The sequence below is a fragment of the Anas acuta genome, chromosome 25 (genome assembly GCF_963932015.1).
Source record: "Anas acuta chromosome 25, bAnaAcu1.1, whole genome shotgun sequence".
NCBI lineage: Eukaryota > Metazoa > Chordata > Aves > Anseriformes > Anatidae > Anas > Anas acuta.
Window position 1 is genome coordinate 5,050,530 of NC_089003.1, and position 22,225 is coordinate 5,072,754.

At 50.2% G+C, this 22,225-nt stretch overlaps 2 protein-coding genes, 1 long non-coding RNA gene and 1 gene segment (V, D, J or C); 2 read left to right on the plus strand and 2 right to left on the minus strand.

The window, feature by feature from the left end:
* The first annotated feature begins 864 nt into the window (after nucleotides 1-864).
* Nucleotides 865-3,423, plus strand: LOC137844529 (feather keratin Cos2-3-like). Its single transcript, XM_068660979.1, has 2 exons — nucleotides 865-1,543; nucleotides 1,914-3,423. Exons 1-2 carry the CDS (start codon nucleotides 1,439-1,441, stop codon nucleotides 2,238-2,240), a joined length of 432 nt encoding a protein of 143 aa, XP_068517080.1. The 5' UTR covers nucleotides 865-1,438; the 3' UTR covers nucleotides 2,241-3,423.
* A 2,388-nt stretch (nucleotides 3,424-5,811) lies between these two features.
* LOC137844378 (feather keratin Cos1-2-like) lies at nucleotides 5,812-7,592 on the plus strand. The gene is made up of 2 exons (XM_068660728.1): nucleotides 5,812-6,100; nucleotides 6,421-7,592. Exons 1-2 carry the CDS (start codon nucleotides 5,999-6,001, stop codon nucleotides 6,745-6,747), a joined length of 429 nt encoding a protein of 142 aa, XP_068516829.1. The 5' UTR covers nucleotides 5,812-5,998; the 3' UTR covers nucleotides 6,748-7,592.
* Nucleotides 7,593-14,746: 7,154 nt separating this feature from the next.
* LOC137844379 (T cell receptor alpha variable 1-1-like) lies at nucleotides 14,747-17,475 on the minus strand. The segment is given in 3 exon segments: nucleotides 14,747-14,942; nucleotides 15,815-16,095; nucleotides 16,960-17,475. Coding segments are annotated over 3 exon segments (405 nt in total).
* Nucleotides 17,476-19,096: 1,621 nt separating this feature from the next.
* Nucleotides 19,097-20,674, minus strand: LOC137844387 (uncharacterized). The gene is made up of 3 exons (XR_011089890.1): nucleotides 20,187-20,674; nucleotides 19,327-19,376; nucleotides 19,097-19,230 (listed from the first exon to the last, which is right to left on the minus strand). It is a non-coding gene; the product is annotated as an uncharacterized lncRNA (long non-coding RNA).
* Nucleotides 20,675-22,225: the final 1,551 nt, after the last annotated feature.

Consider the following 22,225-nt stretch of genomic DNA (forward strand, 5'->3'; position numbering starts at 1 on the left):
AAGAAGACTGAGAGGGGATCTCATCAATGTGTATAAATGCCTGAGGTGTGGGAGACAGAGGGACTTGGCCAACCTCTTTTCTGTGGTTTGTGGGGACAGGACAAGGGGTAATGGCCACAAGATAAAACAGAGAGAGTGTTGCACCAACATGAGAAAGAACTTCTTCACAGTGAGGGTGACAGAGCACTGGCTGCCCAGGGAGGTTGTGGAGTCTCCTTCTCTGGAGATATTCAAGGCCCATCTGGATGCCTACCTGTGCTATCTGGAGCTTGGAGAGAGTCTTGATGCTGTGCCAGCACTGCTCCACAGTAGCCCAAACATTTATGCAATGGCAGTGCTAGCTCCAAGTGCAGAGCACAGCACTCTACGGGCTGCTCTGGGGAAAGTTAACTTCATCCCAGGCAGCCCCAGTTCAGGCAACTGCACACAAGCGAGGAACGTGTGTGTGAACATGACACAGTGTGCACTCATCTGAGACCCCATCAGAAAACAAGCCCAGCAGTTTCTGAACAGCATTTAGACGAAGTACATGGTTTGAAAAGGTACCCAGAGAGACTGCACAGAGAAGGGAGATGGACTGGGAGCCTTGCAGAAGGCACTGGAGACAGAGTTCTTGGCAAGACAATGACAGCTTTCTTGGGCTTTGCTAATAAGCGCTAAGAAACCCATTTGTTAGTCTGAGTAGCAGCAGTAAGGAATGTGCTAGAGTACACCATGGTGGGCACTGGTTGGTGTCAAGAGAGACATAAGCTTTCATCTTACAAGTAGAAGTTGTATGATTTATTTATCTGTTTTTTTAAACAAAAAAATGGAAAGTATGGGAGAGAAGAAAGAAGTCTCTACAGACAGGACCTGCACTCTGTGTCTTGTTAAAATCCACCTTGCTCTCTCTGATGCTGCAAAAAAGTAAGGTCACCTGCACAGGAAAGATTTAGTTGCTTTCTACATTTCTATTCTTGTTCTTTCTAAATAAAACACACAATTTCCTGTTGGGCCTTTCTTCTGAGTTCCAGAAAGGCCCTGAACAAGCAAGCCCCCCTCATACAGACATCCCTGGGTCAGAGCAGGAGGAGGCAAAACAGGCCAGCAGGTTTTCCCTGAGGGCAGTGTCAGCAGGGGTAGGGTCACAGGCAGGAGCTGGGTCACCTGTAGCCAAAAGGGCCTCAGAGAGTCCCTAGGGAGTCACTCAGACTGACATCATTTGCCTTTACTGGACTCTTCCAGCACGTGAGCTGAGTCTTCTGCCCACACTGAAATGCGTTGCCTGGAAATACTTGGGTCTCCCTACCCATCACTCAGAAGTTGCCTTCTCTGGGGAAGGGCATAAAGCAGGAAATGAAAAGCAGCATCACAGGAAGGCAACACACATCCCGTATCATTAGGTGGGATGTTTTGCATTCAAGAGCAGCTTGTCAGAAAATAGTCCCTGCTTCAAGGGATGCCTCTGGACACGGGGCAGCTAAGGCCCACTATAAAAGCCAGCCCAGCCCCGTGCTCTCTCATCCACTTCTCTGGCCTTCTTCTTGTTGGGAACCAGGTGAGTGTGAAGCCCCTTCTTGTCCCCCTCATAGTCCAAAGGCAGGTCTCAAATTTATGGACCTCTCAGCTGCTATCAGCTGTGTTGCATGCCAAATCTTGGGGCTGCTGGTAGTGGTAGAGGGAAGCAGTTAGAAGTTTTGTCATGGAGAAAGACTGGACCTTTACTATGATGGCTCCAGTGCTAGGGTCTAGGCTGTAACAGATAAGTTTTGGTGGCTCTTTTTGGGCCCTGGCAGGATGAGGCCAAGAAGCATTGGCATATCCCTGCACAGACTCCAACTCAAAGCCCTGACTGTGCAGTTCCCTCTCAGTGTGGTGACAGGCTGCTCATCATGCATGCCCACGTTGAGCTTCCTCTTTGCCCTTTCTCCCAGGTTCACCTCCTGCCACCAGACATGTCCTGCTACGACCAGTGCCGGCCATGCCAGCCCTGTGGGCCGACCCCGCTGGCCAGCAGCTGCAACGAGCCCTGCGTCAGGCAGTGCCAGAACTCCACCATTGTCATCCAGCCCTCTCCCGTGGTGGTGACCCTGCCCGGCCCCATCCTCAGCTCCTTCCCGCAGAACACGGCTGTGGGATCCTCCACCTCTGCTGCCGTTGGCAGCATCCTCAGCTGTGACGGCGTCCCCATCAACTCTGGGTGCTGTGACCTCTCCTGCATTACCAGCCGCTACTGTGGCAGCAGGTGCCGCCCCTGCTAAAGATGCCAGACAGTGCCCCAGACCAGGACCCCAGGAACTCAGAACATACTGCTGGACAAAAATGTATGGAAGAACAAACTTTGTGCTGTTGTTTTAAGAGGACCTGACCATCTCTGGCTTGTCTTGTAATGTCAGACAGGAAGGGGCCAGTCTGGCTTCTCTGACAACATGGCTAATGTTTACCTTTTTTGTTTCCTACTCACTCTGTTTCTCTCTTTTCTTTGTTGCCCTCTGCTCCCCTTCAAGCTCTCTGTGAGGCCCCCAGAAACTAGCCTGGAGAGACCTGCTAGCCTGTCCCCATACATGGGCCAGGTAGATGGTGCAACTGTGCCAAAGGAAAAGTTGAACAGATTTTTGTCTGCTCATCCTGCGCTGTGTTTTGGGGACTTCATCTTGGAGTCACCTCATTTCCCTCCTGAGACTCAATAAACATTTGCAGCAACCCTGAGTATGTTCTAGTCTGATCTTTCCATCTGCAGAAATGGACAGGGGAGAAAGCTATTTTTCTGGTGGGATTTATCTGGGGGCACTACCTCTCTCTTTTGGGCATTGGAGGGTGGGACGTACTGCAGCAATTCATCTTTCAGGCACTGTCTCTTGAAGCTGAGGAAGACATCTCTAGTTCCTCCACAGCCAATGGACACCAGCCCTTGACTTGTGATATCTCCACCTAGACACAGTCCCTTGATCTTAGAGGTCCCAGATCTTGGGGAATACTGTTGCTCTTGCTTTTGTTGGAGCTGTTCTGGGGACAGAGGCTCAGACAAAGATGATCCCAAAGGATCCCCAAGGATTGCAGAAACTGGGAACGGTTAATTGTCTTGGAAATGTCCCTCTGCCTCTACTCCATTTTCCCCTCTCCTCTACCACCTGTTCACAGGCACCACGTCTGGGCTGCTTGGTCTTGGTTTATTTTCCCCAAGCATGGATCAGTTTTCTTCAGGTCTGGGAACTCAGAGCCCCCATAGGTGCCACAAATCCACTTGCTCCAGAAAAGACCCTCTGAGGTTGCAGAAATCCTAGGCCCCACTGAGACATAGCAGTGAGTACGGGAGCTGTTCTCCTTTACCATGGCTCTAAGATTTCAGGAGATGATATCAGAATGACCTCAAAATGATCAGAATGATTCATCAGAATTCATCAGAATGATCAGAACGATGAAGCTTCAGGCCATTGCTTTCAGAATGACTGACCTTCCTCACCTCCTCTGGCAAACATTGGCAGGAGCCAGTCCAGGGGCTACCTTGAGATTTCTCAAAATATGTCCCATGTCTCTCCTTCCATCCTACCACCTACCTCCTTCTCTTCTTTTCCTTTGTGTTCTTCTCCCTTCAGGTCTGTGGCTCCTCGGAGCCAGCCCTTCCACTGAGGGAACAGCAGACACATGCCCTGCATGATCTCTGCCATGGTTGGCTCAGGTGATTCCTGTATGGAGGTCACTATGTCACCCGATTTTGATGTCATGAGTAATATCGGTATGAGTTCAAGGGTCACACTGGGATTTAACAGAAATATTGATCTGACAGCAGCATCGCTCCAAGGCTGAGATATGGTGACTGTGCATGTTGCCCCATGATTCCAGAGCAGTCCCAGAAAGAGGTTATCTGAGAAACCCTCCAGATGCTCATAGGTTGCACCTCCAGCATGCACGTATTTCAACCGTTTGTTCAGAGCAGGTCTCATCAGATCAGGTTGCTCAGGATCAAGTCAAGGCAAAGTCTGAAGTAATCCAAGGATGAAGATCCTTGGTAACCTGCTCCAAGACTCAACCACCTTCAGGGTAAATATTTCTTCCATATAGCTAACTAGAACAAAGTATTTCTGAACTTTCACCCATTGGCCCCAGTCTAAGTGCACTTCATCTCTAGAGTCCAGCTTCATCTCCTTTGCATCTTCCAGTGAAGTGGGAATAGACAATGCAAATGTCTGTTTGGCTTTCTCTGTGATGCTCACAGCATCTGTCCTTCCTCCCACAGCACAGCAACACCAGGATCCATATTTCTCCGGTTCAGTGCCACTTCTGCCCAAGGCTTCAGCCCCTGCATGACTCAGCACCAGGCCCATGATTCACAAACGTATGTGTGGCATTGGTTTCCCCATGGGGGACCTCTGTCCCACCCCACACACCACTGACACCTCACCAGCAGCAGACCCACACAGGGCTGGGCCTTCTTGAAATGGGCAGGATTTCTCAGCCTTTCTCCCTGTACATAAAGCTAACGCCATCCTTTAGAACTCTCTAGCCATGGGGAGTGCAGATGTGTCCTGGCCTGGAGAGGCAGGGAGGGGTGACTGCCACCATGCTTTTACACTCTGAACCCTGCACTCTGGAATTAAAGTATGTATCCAAACTGCTGTGGACCTTGTTGGGGACTGAAATTGGAAGTAGTAGAGGGTGAACTTCCTAGGGTAAGGAGAAGAAAGGCTGTAGAAACAGTCACAGAAGGCTGCATTTCAGCATGTGCTGAAATGTGCTGTGGGCACTTCTGGGCTGGGTTTGTTCTGTAGTTGGTGAGCTGTTCTCGGGTTCCTTCTTGCTCTGGCTGCTCTCTGAAGCTCATGGACTGAGCACTGGAGAATGCCCTGAGGTGATCAGCACATTCACTTGTGAGGGGGGACATACAGATCACACAAACATGCACCTGCTCATGCATGCTTGTGTGGAATCATGCAAAAATCACTGCCCACAGACACATGCATAAATCCAGCACACAGGCTGTGGTGTTTTCAAATGGATGGCTAACTTAAACTGCACCACGTGGCTTTCTCATTCCCCCACCTCAAAGAAAGATGTGAGGAGAAAATATTTAAACTACAGGGCTTATGAGTTGAGATATGATAGTTTAATTAAAGGAAAATAAAAGAAAGAGAGAAAAAAAAAATGAAGAACCAACAAGCAAAGCCCATTTGAAAGCAAACTGAGAGAAAACAACTATTCTCTACTTCCCATAAACAAATAATGATCATCCATGTCTTTGGAAGCAGAGCCTCAATAAGCCTAGCTGTTTTTTGAGTGGAACATAAGAGCTCCCCCTTTTCCTTCCTCTTTCACATTTTTACTGCTGAGTATGACATCATCCAGTTTGTAATAGCCCTTTGGTCAGTTTAGGTCAGCTGCCCTGGTGATGTCCCTTTCCCAAGTCTTGTCCACCCCCCGCCTCCTGTCTTTGGGGGGCTTGGAGAGAGTCGATGTTGTGCCAGCACTGCTCCACCATAGCCCCAACATGGTTGTGATGACAATGCTGTTCTAGCTCCAAGTGCAGAGCACAGCACTCTAGGGGCTGCTGTGGGGAATGCTGAGTCTGTCCCATGCAGCCCCAGTACAGGCAAGTGCCCACAAGAGAGGAACATGTGAATGAACATGACAGAGTCTGCGTTCAACTGAGGCCCACCTGGGAGCAACCCCAGCAGAGTTTCTGGGCAGCATTTGTACTTTGGGTGAAGTCCATGATTTCATGTGGTACCCAGAGTGGAGTAGGTCACAGCCAGTAGCTGGGTCCCAAAGTGCCCCTAAGGAGTCACCCAGGCGGACATCATTTCCCTTTACTGGACTCTTCCAGCATGTGAGTTGAGTCTTCTGCCCACACTGATATGTGTTGCTGCCACTCAAAAGTTGCCTTCTCTGAGGCAAAAGCACAGCATAAACCAGGAAATGAAAAACAGCAGCATCACAGGAAGGCAACACACATCCTGTATTATTAGCAGGGATGTTTTGCATTCAAGAGCAGCTTGTCAGAAAATAGTCCCTGCTTCAAGGGATGCCTCTGGACATGGGGCAGCTAAGGCCCACTATAAAAGCCAGCCCAGCCCCGTGCTCCCTTATCCACTTCTCTGGCCTTCTTCTCGTGAAGACTCAACAGGTGAGTGTGAAGCCCCTTCGTGTCGTGGTCATTCTCCAAAAGGACTGGGGCTGCTGTTTGTGGGAGAGGGAAGGGAGGAGAAGGTTTGCTATGGAGGCAGGCTTGGCCATCTGTACTGTGGTGGCTTCTGGGCTGTGGTCTAGGTTGTACCCAGATAGGTCCTGGTGGCTGTTTTTGGGCTCTTGTAGGATGAGGCCAAGAAGCCTTCACAAATCCCTCCAGCTCACAGCATGGCCTGTGCCTTGGTTCCCTCTCAGTGTGGTGACAGGCTGCTCGTCACGCATGCCCATGTTGAGCTTCCTCTTTGCCCTCTCTCCCAGGTTCACCTCCTGCCACCAGACATGTCCTGCTACGACCAGTGCCAGCCATGCCAGCCATGCGGCCCAACCCCGCTGGCCAGCAGCTGCAACGAGCCCTGTGTCAGGCAGTGCCAGAACTCCACCATTGTCATCCAGCCCTCTCCTGTGGTGGTGACCCTGCCTGGCCCCATCCTCAGCTCCTTCCCGCAGAACACGGCTGTGGGATCCTCCACCTCTGCTGCCGTTGGCAGCATCCTCAGCTGTGACGGCGTCCCCATCAACTCTGGGTGCTGTGACCTCTCTTGTATTACCAGCCGCTACTGTGGCAGCAGGTGCCGCCCCTGCTAAAGATGCCAGACAGTGCCCCAGACCAGGACCCCAGGAACTCAGAACATACTGCTGGACAAGAATGGACAGAAGAACAAACTTTATGTTGTTGTTTTAAGAGGAGCTGACTTGTCCTGTAAAGACAGACAGGAAGGGGCCAGCCTGGCTTCTCTGACAACATGCCCAATGTCTACTTTTCCTGTTTTCCACTCACTTATTCTTTTTCTCTCTTTTCTTTGTTGCCCTCTGCTCCCCTTCAAGCTCTCTGTGAGGCCCCCAGAAACTAGCCTGGAGTAACCTTCTATCCTCTCTCCACTTGTGCGTCCAGTTAGATGGATGCCCTGTGTCAGCTCTGCCTTAGAATGATTTTTGTCTGCTCCTGCTGCTCTCTGCCCTCGGGGCCTCCTCTTGGAGTCACCTAATTTTCCTCCTGAGACTCAATAAACATTTGCAGGAACCCTGATGGTGTCCCTGTCTGGTCTTTCCATCTTCATAGAGATGGCCAAAGGAGAAAGTTGTTGCTTTGGTGGAAATTTTGGTGTCCCTCACAGGTCTGCTGTTGGAACGTTACTGTTTCATGTCCTTATTAACAGCATAGACTTTGGGATCAAGTTCTCCCTCAGCAAGTCTGAAGATGACATCAAACTGAATGGACTATTCTATACAACTGAAAGAAGGGATGCCATCCAAAGGGACCTGGGCAAGCTTTAGAAGTGGGCCCAAATGAACCTGATGAGGTTCAACAAGTCTAAATGCAGGGTGCTGCACCTGGTCTGAGGCAATCCTGGACATGATTGCAGACTACGAGAAATACTCATTGAGACCAACCCCACAAAGAATGACTTGGGGATTGTGGCGGACAAAAAGCTCAACAAGAACCAGCAGTGTGTGCTTGATGTCCAGGATGGCAACTGCTTCCTTCGATGTATCAAAGAAGTAGTGGCCATAAGGCTGAGGGAGGTGATTGCCCCCTCTACTCTATCCTCATGAGGCCCCACTTGGAGTGCTACATCCAGGTCTGGGGCCCTCAGAACAAGAAGGATGTGGACCTGCTAGAGCGAGTCTGGAGGAGGGCTGGAAAGATGATCAGAGGACTGGAGTACCTCCCCTATGAAGAAAGGCTGATAGTGCTGGGGCTGTTCAGTCTACAGATGGGAAGGCTCTTGAGAGACCTCACTGCAACTTTTTAATACTTAAAGGGGGGTTATAAAAAAGATGTAGAACAACTTTTTACTTGGTCAGAAAATTTGATTGGTCTTCCATGATATTCTTGTCTCTAAAATGGAGAGACATGGATTTGACAGATGGACCACGTGGTAGGTAAGGAATTGGCTGATTGTTTGCACTCAGAACATTGCAGTAAATGGCTCAATGTCCAGGGGGAGATCAGATATGAGTGTTGTTTTTCAGGGGTCAGTACTGGGACTGGTACTCTTAAATATCTTTGTCAGTGACATGGACAGTGAAATTGAGTGTATCTTAACAAGCTTCCCAATGACACCGAGCTGTGTGGTGCGGACAACACGCTGAAGGGCAGGGATGTCATTCAGAGGGACCTTGACAGGCTTGAGAGGTGGGCCTGTGCGAACCTCATGAGGTTCAACAAAGGCCAAGTGTAAGGTCCTGCATCTGGGTCAGTCGATGCCAAGCACATCTATAGGCTGTATGGAGAGCAGCTCTGAGGGGAAGGACCTGGGGTTGCTGGCTGATGAGAAGCTCCAAGCACTTCTTGAAGCCCAAAAGGCTTGATGCTTTATCCACTTCCCTGTGGAGCCTTTTTCAGTGCCTGAACCATGCTAGTGTCAGTTGCCATGGACTGCTTAGTAAAGTATAAATATTGACAGAAAGATCTTCAAAGAATCAGAACTGTGGTGGGATGGGAGGCAGAAGAAGTGAATGCCTTGTAGTGAGTGAAAGACTATGGAACAGGGAGAATGGCAAAGATGATGCAGATGTAGGAGTCTGCCATGAAAAGTAGCATACTTCAGATGATGAGGGCAGAAAGGATACATTCAAGGTTCTCGCCTAGCATTGTACTCCCCAGGCCAGGCTCAGAAGAGGCCCACCACCACAGCAGAAACAGACAATAGTGTTCCTGGTATCCACTCTGCATCCATGCTCCTAAGGAGAGGAGGAAGCAGAGTTTCTTTCTCACGACTGAGATGTAATGCAATGCCTTGTGTGTGGCAATCAGAGCTCAATATTGAGAAGATGAGAAATTTAGTGATATCCAGAAGAAGTGGAAAAATAACTGTAATAGGCAGCTGGAAACACAAAAGTTTATTTCTCCTGAAGACATGGAAAGTCTCCAGTGTTTTGGGAGAAATGGTAATGGTATACCAGCTCTCCAAGAAGGTGAGCAGGCTGAGGAAGAAGTACATTGGGATCCTCATGTGCTGGGCACTCCCCCCAGCGACAAAGAGGAGATCATTCCCATCAGGATTAGGAGAAAGGTGGAGAATATAATGATCAAAAGGGCGATGTTCCAGCTGCAATTTTCTGTTGAGCTCAGGAGAATGAATTCAGTCCCAAAAGTCCTGATCTCCTTTGCCATGGCTCTAAGATTTCAGGAGATGATGTCAGAGTGAAGTTTTATGCTGCAATAAGAGCAGTAGTAAACATCCACAAAAAAAAACTTTTCCTAGCCTAAGTGGCTTTTCTCACGGCCTCTCCTGATCACTGCCACTCTCATTCTCCCTCCACCTTTCCTCTCTACTTCACAGTCTCCTTCTATATAGACAACCATACAAACATCTATCCATCCTTCTCCAGGTATACATCTACACACTTTTTTTTCATGACCCTTCCAGAAGTCATCTACAAATTACAGTCTGTCAAGTCCAGATTCATTTTTTTCCCTGTTTCTGCCCTCTTATCTCAAAGCAGTTTCCAATTACCAAGTAGGTCTGAAAAAATTGGAATATTTTATAGAAATTAATTGCCAAGGTTTCAAAGAGATTTTTAAGTTGATGGAAAGTGATGATGGAATTTCCCTGCTTTCCTGTATACTATGGGGCTGTGGAGAAAGGTCTACTGCACTTCAGCTAAGCCTGAATAACGAGGAAGGCCTGCTGCTGAGAAACATCTCATGTGAGGTTTCCTTTGGGGTATGATGACAAGGCCATATTGGGATGGTGTTGCACATCCTAGATGTCACAGGACTCTTACAGTGTCAGTGATGCTTTGTTGAAGCCATTTTCCCCAGACCGAGTGTCACCACCTCCCTTTATCCTCATCTCTCCAGGCATGCCCTACTCTCCCAGTAGCTGCAGAATCAGACAAAGGCCTCTCTGAAAATAAAGGCTATTTCATCCCCAGGGAGCCAGCTGAGACTCATGGAACTGTGTTTTTACCTGTTTCAGGAGGCAGGATGGCCTCAGAAACAGATGAGTGCTGGGAGGCACTTGGCCAAAGCTTGGGACCCTCCACAGGCAGACCCAAGCACTCCAGCCCTGAACACATATCCTCAGATTACCAGGGGCTGAGGCTGAACCAGCACCTGGCACACCACACAGACATAACACTATAGGTACTGGGACAGTCTGGACACATGCCTAGGATCAGGAGAATTACATACACATTGCACTAGCATATACCAAGAATATATACACATTTCACACACAGATCCATGGACACATGCAAACATGCATGTGCATGCATGCACACACAGTTCCATAGATGCCCTGAAAAATGCAGGCACAAACACCACATACACAGGAACACGAGGCCATGCATGTGTGCACATGCAGACATCAGGTACATGTGCACACTCAGTGCCTCTGATGGGTTCACAAGGGGTCTGCTCCACATGCGTGTGCACACATTCCCAATGGGGTAGGAGCAGAGGCCAAAGGCAGCTGACAGAGGAGATGCTGGGGACCTTTCTGGCAGAGCAGGGCTGTGGCACTCTGAACAGGACAAGGCTCCAGAGGATAGGACAGCACAGTATGGGGATGCGCAGGGACTGCCCAGAGAGAGGAATCCAAGGATGTCAACCCATTTCTCCAGAGGGCAGCTTTAGGAGGAAGAGAAGGGAAACCCCACAGTGCAGTCCACCTGCCTAGAAACCAGCCCCATAGGGCTGTTGGAGGAAGTTGGATGGGAGGGAAAGAGGAAGACAGGAAGACATGGCACATCCACATGCAGGGAAGCCCTTGGGTGACCAGGCAAGGATCGCAGGTCTGGGAGCAGCTGGGCCCCTTCCTGTTACTGCAGCCACATACAACACCACCAAAGTGCCGCAGGCAAGCACCACTTGCCTGTGCTGGACCCATCTGGCACTTGATCTGAGTCCTCTGCCACCACTGACTCAGTCCTGGCTCAGAAATCCTGGCTCAAAAAGCCTGTCCATCCCAGTACTCAGCAGAAGCTTCTAAAAGGGAATGGGTATGACATAATCCAGGAAACAGCTCCACAGCCCACATCATTACATGTATGTGGGAGGTTTTCCATTCATCACAAACACCCAGAAAAGTATCACTTCTGTGGAGGCTACCTCTGGTCCTAGGGCAGTGCAAGGCCACCAGAAAAGCCAATCCTGCTCCTTGACCCCCTCATCTCCTTCTTCTTGGGAACCTAGTGTGTCTGAAGCCCTTTCACATGTACTTTTCAACTAATGCCAATATGTGTTATGATGGGTCCTGGTGATGGTGGTCATGAGAGAGTGACTGGGAAAGGTGTGACTCAGACCATGTGGGACCTGGATGAGATGGATTGTCATCTAAGAGAGATGCAGGAGCCTTGTTGGTCCTGGCCACTCTTTTCGGATCATGTCTTGATGAAGACATTTTGCTCCCCACATGTCGCTGTGCTCTGCTTCCTCTCTGCCCTCTCTCCCAGCTGCACCTCCTGCCCCCTGACATGTTCTGCTATGACCAGTGCCTGCCATGCTAGCCCAATCCCACTGGCCAGCAGCTGCAATGAGTCCTGTGTCAGGCAGTGACAGAACTCCATTGTCATCATACAGCCCTCTCCTTTGATCGTGGCTCTGCCTGGCTCCATCCTCAGTTCTTACCCACAGAACACCATTGTGGGACCCTCCATCTCCACTGCTGATTGAAGCATCCTCAGCTGTGACAGAGTCCCCATCACCTTTGGGTGCTGTGACCTTTCTGGCATTTCCAACCACTACTATGGCAGATAGCGCCCCCCCCTGCTAAAGGTACTGGTGACACACCACATGAGGACTCCTGGGAACCCAGAAGGTGATGACAGACTGAGGACAGAACTTCTGGCCAATGATGTCTGAGAGGCTGAGCATCCAGTGTCCCCTCTCAAAAGGAAGGGAGATGGAGCTCTCTGAAAATATGGCCAAAGCCTATCTTCCATGTCTTTTACTCTCTCCACTATCTTCCCACTCTTCTGTTCTTCTGGGCCATAATGCCACCCATACCCATTCTGGGGGACCTGCTGGCCCCTCTCCCTCTGTAGGGAGGCAGATGGATGTCCTGTGGGATCTCTGCAATGGGTGATGGGCACAGATTTCTGGCACCTCCTGGTTCTGTTTGCACTGACAGCCTACTCTAGAAGTGACCCCATCTCCCTTGTCAGAGTCATTAACATTTTCTGCATCCAACCCTTTGCCTCCACCTGAGCCTTTTCATGGTGGTCTCATGTTACCAAGGAAGAAGGGCATTGCCTTTCTTCATATTCTTATCTTATTCATATTATTCATTTCTTTCTTCATATCCCCATTGGCAGGGGATATGATGAGCATGGGAGAGGGCCTTTCATCCTTCCCAGAGTAATATGACAGTAAGGCAGATGAAAATGAGGCTTTTTTTCAGGCACTGCCCCTTGGAGATACAGTTGTGGACAAAGTCACAGAGAACTGTTTAAAGTACAAGAAAACAACGGATTATCTCCTATGCTTCTCCCCACTCAGGGATCCCCTGCTCCTTGTGGGCAAGGGGAATCTGAATCTTGCTGAAGTTGTGTGCCAGCACCGTTATGTTCTCTTGACATACCCACTGAGGGAAGGTCCGTTCTACCAGAGCTCTGGGGAGAAGTCAGAAGACAAAGAAGCTTTTTGCATGGAACTTCCAGGCTCAGGTGAGTCTCTGTCCTGTTTCTTCCAGCCCTTGGTATGGAGAAGAGCCCATGGATCTGAATGGACCATGAGCTTTTTGAACAGAAAATGGCAAAAGCTGCCTTGTGCAGAGGTGCATGGGGAGAAGATTTCCAGGGCAGAGGCTCTTTCTGCACCTTCTCCTTTGTCTTAAGCCACTGACTTTATAGTGAGGCACTATGCCTGTCCCTGTGGGGGGAGTTTCTGCAGCAGTTGTTCATGGAGGCATTTCCCTTGAGGAGCCTCTTCTGTGCTAAGGAAAGAAAGGACACACAAACCCTTGGAGAAGAGAGCAGCACTCCAGGCACGGTTGGTTCCAGGGAGACTGAGCAGGTACAGGACATATGGTACCAAGACTGCCAGTCCACAATCCCAGGCAAGAACAGGAGGGAAGGCACTGTTAATACAGAGGTGTTTAATGTCCCCAGAGACTCCTTGGGGCTTTGATTCCAGGGGGTTGATTAGACCCCTGCTGAGACAAGCCTGACAGTCATCCTGACTTCACTTAGAGCACAGAGGAAAGAGGGCCCATTGATACCCCCTGCTGGTAGCTGCCTGGGTTGAGCTTTTCTTTCTCTGGGTTGCTTTGCTTCTTGCTCTTTTGATGTCTGAGGACACCAAAACACTACATTCATCATGGTTTGTGAGATGGAGGAAGCTTCATCAGCACAGACATTTTTCTTCTGCCCAGGCTAAGCTTTTGCAGCCTGCAGGATGCCCGGCTTGGCCCAAACATGCAATACCCTACTGCCGTGGGAGCTGGTCGCTATGACACTTCTCCCTGTGCAGCAGATGTGGATGATTTCCTCAGCTCCCCTGAAGAGACATCAATGACCCCACGGGGTTGTAAGTCTTTATGTCTTCCTCTGCTTGCTTATTGTGATGAACATGGAGTGCTTTAGGGCCTTTGGCAGTCAGGGTTGCTCTATGTGTTTTGTTCTGTCCCTCAGGCATAGGCTTTGCACACAGGCTGGCTGAAGGTCTGGAGATAACCTGGTGGCTGGGATGCAAATCCAGTTCATTCACTGACTCATTAAAAAGAGAGAAGAACCCTGTAAATCCCTGTTGGAACTTCTAACTGTCTCTAGGCTGGACTGTCGACGAAGGCTTGAAGCAAGCTGCTTAGTCATGGGCTGGCAGGAATTTGCTGAGAGCAAGCCCCTGCAGGGAGTCCTGATTCCAAGCAGGATCTGGCAGCCCTGGAAGAGGAAAAAAAATGCCTGCTGTGGATCAGGTCAGCCAGTCAGGGTCCGCCCTCTCTGCACAGTTTTGCTCCTTCTCAGGAAAGACGTTGTTCCTGTGTTTCTTCTTTTGCCTTTGTTGAGGGTAACTTCAGTATGTCTGCAAGTTCTCCAGTGCTCAGCTTTACTTCAAGGATGCTCAGGACCAGTTCCATAGCTGGCAGACATTTTTCCTGTCAGTACTTAACTGCCATCTAATGTCAGCACTTTCTCATTACAGACAGGTTACATCTGTAACAGCTCCCATCAGCAGGGTGCCTTGTTCTTGCTTGATTACAGCACTGTTTTCTTAGGATTCCACGTATGGCTCTGCTTGGTACAGCTTCGTCATGTCCAGAAGGAATCAACCATGCAGGCAAGAGGGAGGATCCAAAGTGTGCTGGGGTAAACTATTTGTCTTTCCTGGTGTAAGAGGAATGAAATCAGCTGCAGCTGCAAGAAAAAGTAACCAGTTTAACCGAGGTGAAGGTCTTTCCCTGCCACGGCTGAGATGTGAGGTAGACTATGGGAAAGAGTTCCAGGCAGAGCTCTGACAAACATTTCTGGTTTGTTGGGATGGCCCATTGCCCTGGAATGGCTATCCTGCGTTGCAACTCAATACAGGACTGGTAATTCCTCGGGACATAGGTTTCTTAATTGCCCTACTCTTTGTTGCTTGCTTTGAAAGTCAAACCACACTGTTAGAGGTAATTTAACCATTAGCTGAAGATCTTGGAAAGTATTCTTTGCAAGCAGAGAAAACTGTGGGTGCATGCTGCTGCTGTGTTTGCACCAGGGAGCTGAGCTTCAATGAAACATCCACTAAGCTGAGCATCTGTCTGGCACAAGGGGGATCACTGGGCTAAACTTTTCTTTCTGGGTTGCTTTGCTTCTTGCTCTTGCAAGCAGACAGAAGACCTTCCTTGAGTCTGAGGACATAAAAACACCACATTAAGTATGGTTTGTAAGACAGAGGAGGCTTCATCAGCACAGCCATGTTTCTCCTGCCTGGTCTCAGCATTTGCAGCCTGCAGGACACCTGGCTTGTCTCAGACATGCAATCCCCTACTACCATGGGAGCTGGTCACTACGATACTGCTCCCTGTGCAGCAGATGTGGATGATAGATTTTGCCAGCTCTCTTGAAGAGACAGCAATGACCCCAGCATGTTGTAAGTCTTTATTTATATCTCGATATGATTGCTTACTGTGATGAACACGGAGAGCTCTTGAGCATTTGGCAATCAGGGATATTCTATGTGTTTTGTTCAATCCCTCAGGCACAGGCCTTGCACATGGGCTGGCTGAAGGTCTGGAGATAACTTGGTGGCTGGGATGCAAAACCAGGTCATTTACTGACTCATTAAAGAGAGAGAGGAACCATGCAAATCTCAAATAGAACTTCTTCTAGGGGTCTCTGGGCTGGGATAGCTAGGGCTTGAAGCAAGCTACTTAGTCATGGGCTGGCAGGAATTTACTCACCCTGGGACTGAGAGGCTGAGAGCAACCACTGGGCAAGTCCTGGTTGCCAGAAGACTGCTTTACTCTGGGAGCCCAGGAAAGGATTAAAACTGAGGTCCAGGTCATCCAGTCAGGGTCAGCCCTCTCTCCACAGCCACAGACACCAGCCACTTTGGGAAAGGGGATATGGCTGTCAGATCTTGGGGTGAACAGGGGAAGTAGTACTGCCAGGGGAGAACTGAGGGCCCCATCCCAAAGGTCTGCCTTACACAGACATATCCCCTCCCTCAACGGTGTTGTTGCTCAGCCAAGGCAGCTCCCTGCACCAGGGTGTCACTCACAGCACAGAGGTACAAGGCGCTGTCAGAGAGCTCGACTTCCTTCAGCTGCAGAACGCTGGATTTATCTGAAGTGTTCAGCTCTGTGGTAAAACGGCCGTTCTGCTTGGTGCCTGCTCCTGCTTGATAGGAAATCCGTTGAGGGGCTTGTCCCTTCTTCTGCTGGTACCAGAACAAACCATAAAAGTTGGAGCTCTGGTACGTGCAATTGGTCTGGAAGGTGTTTCTCTGCTCCACGGAGACTTGTCCTTCTTCCTGGGTGACAGACACCTGTCCCATGGTTTCTGGAAGAAACAGAAGGTCAATAGCTCTGCAGGGAAGCCTCCAGGCCACCAAACAAGAGTTGATTCAGACCTGTGGGGGATAAGGCTCCTGTCCTTTGCTGGGCAGAAAGATCCCAAGGCCTGGGCACAGCAAGGTGGTTTGGGGACAGAGCTCAGAGCTCCCTGGACAGAGCGGACCCTGAGGAGAGCTGTGCTATGTGGCTGCTCCTCCTGCCTGCTCTCCTTCTGCCCAGAGGACCAGGGCACTGTCTGTCACCCACATACACAACACCCTCCAGCAGGTTGAGGGGCCTATGCAGCTTCTGGGAAAAGGTTCAACCTGCTTCCTCATCCCAGTCATCCTTGGGGGCTCCAAGGCCCATTTGTACACACAAAGCTGAGGTGAGTGGTGTCAGGAGGGAGCCTTGGCTGTGCTGACAAGTGGGAGGACATTGGAGGACATGGCAGGAACACATCATGCAGAAGACAGACTGGACACACTGGTAATGTTCAAGAGAGAAGAGCTTAATTGTCCCTGTATCCACTTGGACAGGATCTTGCTTCTTTCCATAGGAAAGGGAGAAATGTGGGACTGCAGAGACTGCTGCAATCTCCTCTGGTTACAGTAGGTGGAATAGAGGAGAAAGGCAGAGAGAAATGGACTGAAAGGATGAGAGAAACAGGAGATGGGATTCGGGACTCTCCTCTCTGTCTTTTCATTTCCAAGAATAACAGCATCTTGAGAGAAGTGGTGCAGAGTCAAAAATGGGAGGAAAACAGCATTTCCCTGTGAATCAAGATATGTTCCCCACATAAATGAGGTAATGCTGATGAGAGCTTCCTGGGGAAAGAAGATTTATGCCTTGATTGAAAGCCAGCACTTACCCAGCAGTTGCCCCAGGAAAGCAGTGAGGATGAGATACCCACGCTGCATGCTGAGACCGACCTTCCTGTTTGCTGCGGGAGAGAGAGTCAGAAAAGCACCTCCCAGCCCCAAGAGAACAGAGCTGCCGGAAATGACTCTGTTGGGGGAACAAGGGAAGACGCAGCAATGAGAAGTGATTTGTTCTGACTGTGCCCAAAATGCTCCTTGGGGTTTCTCCCCCTTCCAGCAGGAGCAACCATTGAGGATTTTCACAATGAGTAGCCCTGGGAGCACGGGGGGGCGACATCAGGGAAAGGGGCTGCGCTCATCTCCTTTCCTAATGGGGTCCTCACCTCCCCAGCTACAACTGCCTTCTCTTCTGCACACGCCCTGTTTGGCAACGGCAGATGTCAGGGGAGTTTTCCCCACTGAGCTTGTGGCATCTACCTCTGGCATCTTCAGCGCCATGGGGATGTTCCTATTTCCCCTGAGACAAGATGACACCCCAGGTTCTCTCCCACATCCCCATAAAGAAGGGAGGAACCATGCTGTGTAGCAGCCCAGTGTCTCATTCTGTGTCCTGTTCTGGCAGGATAACCTAGCTTTTGCAACAGGAACCTGGCTCTAATGGGGTGTGAGGTACTAAAAGCCCAGAGGGGACAAGGACAATCAATTCTGTAGGGGTGGGCAGTCAGCAGGGAAAAGGATATGGGATCAGTGGGTCTCCTGCACTCACACTGATAGACCACAGGGGGCACCCACCCAGGGCTACATCCGTGGCAGTCTTGGCTTCCCTGATGCTTGGGCCCCCTCTATCACCACCACTAACACCTTGTCAGGCTTGGCAACTATTGGGACCATTGCACTGTCTTCCCCCATACCTCAGCATATCGTGAAGGTGGAGGACTCAGACACCCACAGGAATGACACTCCAAACCCTGCAGACCCCAACTGTTCCTTTCAAACCCTCCAGGCAGCGTGAATATTCTTTCTCCAAAAAATGATGTACTGCATGGGCGGAAGGCATTTTTATTTGTCAACTAATTCCCTTTTCAACCTTCTGTTTTCTTCCTCTAAACTTCCAGCCCATTCCTTCTTAATTTTCCACAATGCATCTGACAACCAACACCTTCTTTCCTTTTCCCTTTCCTTACCTTACAAATCTTGCTATGTAGTTAGTTAATTCCCTGCAGCATTTGGATGGTGGCTTATTGACCTTAGCCTTTCCTGCTTTGGATATTGCCATCCATTTCCAAGAAAATGCTTCCACAGTGTGGCCCATTTGTCAAGGGAAGCATTCATTATTCTAATACAATGATCCTGCTGACTACTCACAATTCTGTCACCCAACACTACAGAACACAGGCAGGTTCTTTCTACAGTTTCTAGTGTTTATCACAGAGTAGAGTTGCACTACATTTTTAGGAGGCTCAGTTACATAAGATTTAGTCACCAGGACAGACCCTCTGCAGATCACCTATCACCATGTGATAAACTCACAGCTTGGAAACATGCTTTACATAAATGAACACTAGTCGCTCACTCAGTCCTCAGAGGAAAAAGACAATGGTGGATACATCCCTGACCAGCAGGGATCACAGGCTTTGCCTTCCAACAACAGTCCTGCACTAAGTCCCACTTAGGAATTGCTGCTGCCTGATTTTATAGACAGGGCTTGCTGTGCTGTTATTCTTCCCTATTCCCAAAAAGGTGTCACCATCTCCTGCCAACCCAGAACCTGGGTATTGATAACACTGATGGGTTTAATCCCCCATTCAATAGCTGCTCCCCACACCCTCGTGGTGACTCAGCACTGAGGGCTTGATAACACCAATGCCCTTTCTCACCTCAACAATGGCTGTCTCCACACACTGGGGCCAGTGAAGAGGAGAGACAAGGAGGCAGAGGTGCACATTAACAGCCCCCTTCCACATTCTGGGTATTTGCCTTACTGTTGGTTATGCTAACCACACTGCCAGGCATCAGGAGCAGGGGCTGCCACTCACACCTGGCTCACCACAAGCCACAGGTGTCCTTGCTGGGCAGGCTCAGCTCAGAGCTCCATGCAAACTGTGATGAGAGGGAACTGCACCTCACAGCACCCGCACCTTCCTGTATAAAGCTGAAAGCTGAGGGCACCAGTGTGGGCTCAGTGCACACAGGTAGACAGCGCTGTCCTGGAGCTTGGCATCTTGCACGTGGAGAAGCACCTGGGAGTTCTCCATGGAGAGCACAGAGGAGATCCTCTCAGAATGCACATGAGGCTTGAACTTGCTCACCTGCAGCAAGAACTGAGGGGACTGGGTCAGGCGCTGCTGGTACCAGAAGATATAGGGAAGAGAGCTGCTGGTGGAGAAATTGCAGTGCAGAGTTGCATTGTGTCCCACCTGGATGGCAGTTTCTTGGGCAAACTGCACCACAGAGTCTTGTGCATGACCTGCAAAGCCAGAACAGCATCTCATCACTGCTTGAAGATGTATCTCTTCTCTCCCTCTCTCCTGTGTCTATCATTTCACCAAATTTCTCACTGTCCCCACTCTCCATCTCCCTTTTCATGGGATGTGAAATGCTGAGCTAAGTACACATGCACTCTTCTTTCTGCAGATGCTATTCCCATACCCAAGTCTGTCAGCTTACCTACTTTTTAGCAGTATCTCACCAGGCTTTGAGTCCATCTGCTCTCTTTCTCCCTCAGCTCTATTAACAGTTTGTCTCTCTTCCCACATGCAGCACAAGAGATGAGCCATTCCTTCTGTACCTCATGTCATTATTTTTTACTGCAACATTTACTCCATACTTCACACAATGTGATGTGTCCTTGCTTTGTCCTCATGTAGCATCTCAGTTCTTGACCGAACTTAGCTTTCTTTCCAGGTCTACCAAGGATTACATTCATGCTGATGGCACATCCAGGCACATCTAGGCACATTTAGGAGGGCACAAGCTCCTATCTACTGTTCTGTTCTGTTCCCTAGCAGCAACCTCTCTTTCACCATCCATACCTATGAACAATGCATATAAGATTGCCAGGCATGTGCAAAGCAAACATGCAGAAGCTCATTCATCCTTGTATACTCATTGCTCCTGACATCTCCCAGACTGATTCCTGTACCCATCTGCAGCCCCTGCTCTCCCTACAGAAAGCACTTCCAGTTCTTCCAGGGAGGCAGGACTCCAATTTCTCCCCTCCAGAAATGATGGGATGCCATCTCCCCCCTAGCTTGCCCTCCTGAATGTCACATCTCACCAAAGTCTGACAGTGCCAACAAGGCTGCCAGAAAAAGCAGGACCATGTCACGCTCTAGCCTTCACAGCATGCCCACGTAGTGTCCGGAAAGAGGGAGCTCAAGCTTGTGAATTCAGTTCTCCCTCTGCCAGCTCAAAGCAGCCTCTGAACCCCAGCACAGAGGGTGGAGCAAAGCTCTCCTTCTGCTGCTCCTTGGGGCACACCTCTGCCCCAGCAAGGCTCTCAAGAGAGGGATGGACTAGTGGCTAAAGCAGTCAGAAAGGAATCCAGCCAATCTTTGCTGTGCCCCAGGTTCTCTATGGCTGGGCACAGGTTGTTCAGCACTGCGAGTTTCACACTTGCACAGTCAGCTGAAGGCTTCTGAAGACCAGTTTTTTCACTCGGTCAGTGGTAAGGCAAAACGACACCAACATGGCCACTATATGCTTCCCTCTCTTTGCCCTTCCTTGAATGGGGCAGCCCCAGCAAGGGGCAAGTGTCCCCAGTGGCTTCCCACTGCCATCCAGAACCCAGACAGATACAGAGGCCTGCATCCATCTCTGCTGTCAATGGAGAAGAGATGCCTTCTGCTGCCCTTGTCCTATTCTTCCCTAGGGGCTGTCTGGATGGAGGTAGGACCAGGCACAGGCAAAGGTGCCTAGACCCAGGTGCCCTACTTTCTCTGCCAGTCTGGTTATCCTTCACCTCTGCCCTGGGCAAGGGGGAAGGCTCTGCAAGGAAACATCTCCATTGACAGTGCCTGCTGCAAAGCCCCCTCCGCCAGGGAGAGCCACACTTTTTTACGCTGTCAGAGAAGGATGCCCCACCACGGCCCTCTGCTCAGCAGTCAGCACCTCTGCACACACAGACAGGAGTGAATCCTGCACCAAGGGCAGACCTTCAACAGCGCTGACTAGTGCAGCAAACTCCTCAACGACTCAGTCCTTTTTTCAAAATCCAGGACTCCAAAAGCTGTCATTAGAGTGTCCAGTGTCCAGTGCAGATATTTGTTGTATTGCCAGGACGTCATCTCAGTGCTAAAGGTACTGAATTTGGGCTTGGGACAAAGCCTGTACAACAAGCTCTTAAAACACAACTACAGAGGATGGAGGAAACCAAACCTGACTGCTGTGATGCTCGCTCGGGCCCGTGCTGTTTAACTCCAGGCCCTGCAAGGGGACTTCCAAGCACCGGCAGCGCCCCCACGCGGCCCGGCTGTGGCTGTGCCCCCGCCTCACCCCCACCCCACCTGCCCGTCCCCACGCACTGCGGGGCACCCCCTGATGCCTCCAGCTCCGCAGGCCGTTGGCTGCCTTTGCTGCAAGGGCGCGCTGCTGACTCGTGTCCGGCTGAGTGCCTCCAACACCCCACAGCCTGTCCTGCAGGTCTGTTTCCTTGGCAGCCGGCCCCCACCCTGCATTATTCCTGGGGTGCTTCCTGCCCAAGAGGAAAACCCTTTTCTTTGCTCCTTTGCACCATCATGCAGTTCTGGTCAGCCCCTTTCTCTAGCCTGCCTATGTTCTCTGAAGCCAAAGAACCAGCCCCACAGAGACCGGCCCTGCACAGAAGGATGTGGTTGTTGTTGTTGTTGTTGATAGCAAGCTGAATATGAACCATCAGTGTGCCCTGGCAGCCGGAAGGGCCAACTGTATCCTGGGTTGCATCAAGCACAGCACTGCTAGTTGGTCGAGGGACGTGATTGTCCAGCTCTACTCTGCGCTGGTGCAGCCTCACCTCGAGTACTATGTGCAGTTCTGGGCACCACAGTATAGAAAGTATGTGAAACTATTGGAGAGTGTCCAGAAAAGGGATACTTGGATGGTGAAGGACCTAGAGGGGAAGACTTAGAAGGAGCGGCTGAGGTCACTTGGCCTATTCAGCCTGGAAAAGAGGAGGCTGAGGGGAGACCTCATCGCAGCCTACAGCTTCCTCATGAGGGGGAGTGGAGAGGCAGGTGCCGATCTATTCTCTCTGGTGACCAGCAATAGGACCTGAGGGAATGGAGTCAAGCTGTGACAGGGGAGGTTCAGGTTGGATATCAGGAAGAGGTTCTTCACCGA

Coding starts and splice junctions, on each gene's coding strand:
- LOC137844378 (XM_068660728.1), top strand. CDS start 5,999: ATGCCTCTGGACATGGGGCAGCTAAGGCCCACTATAAAAGCCAGCCCA. Junction 6,101..6,420: donor TTCTCGTGAAGACTCAACAG/GTGAGTGTGAAG, acceptor CCTCTCTCCCAG/GTTCACCTCCTGCCACCAGA.
- LOC137844529 (XM_068660979.1), top strand. CDS start 1,439: ATGCCTCTGGACACGGGGCAGCTAAGGCCCACTATAAAAGCCAGCCCA. Junction 1,544..1,913: donor TTGTTGGGAACCAGGTGAGT/GTGAAGCCCCTT, acceptor CCTTTCTCCCAG/GTTCACCTCCTGCCACCAGA.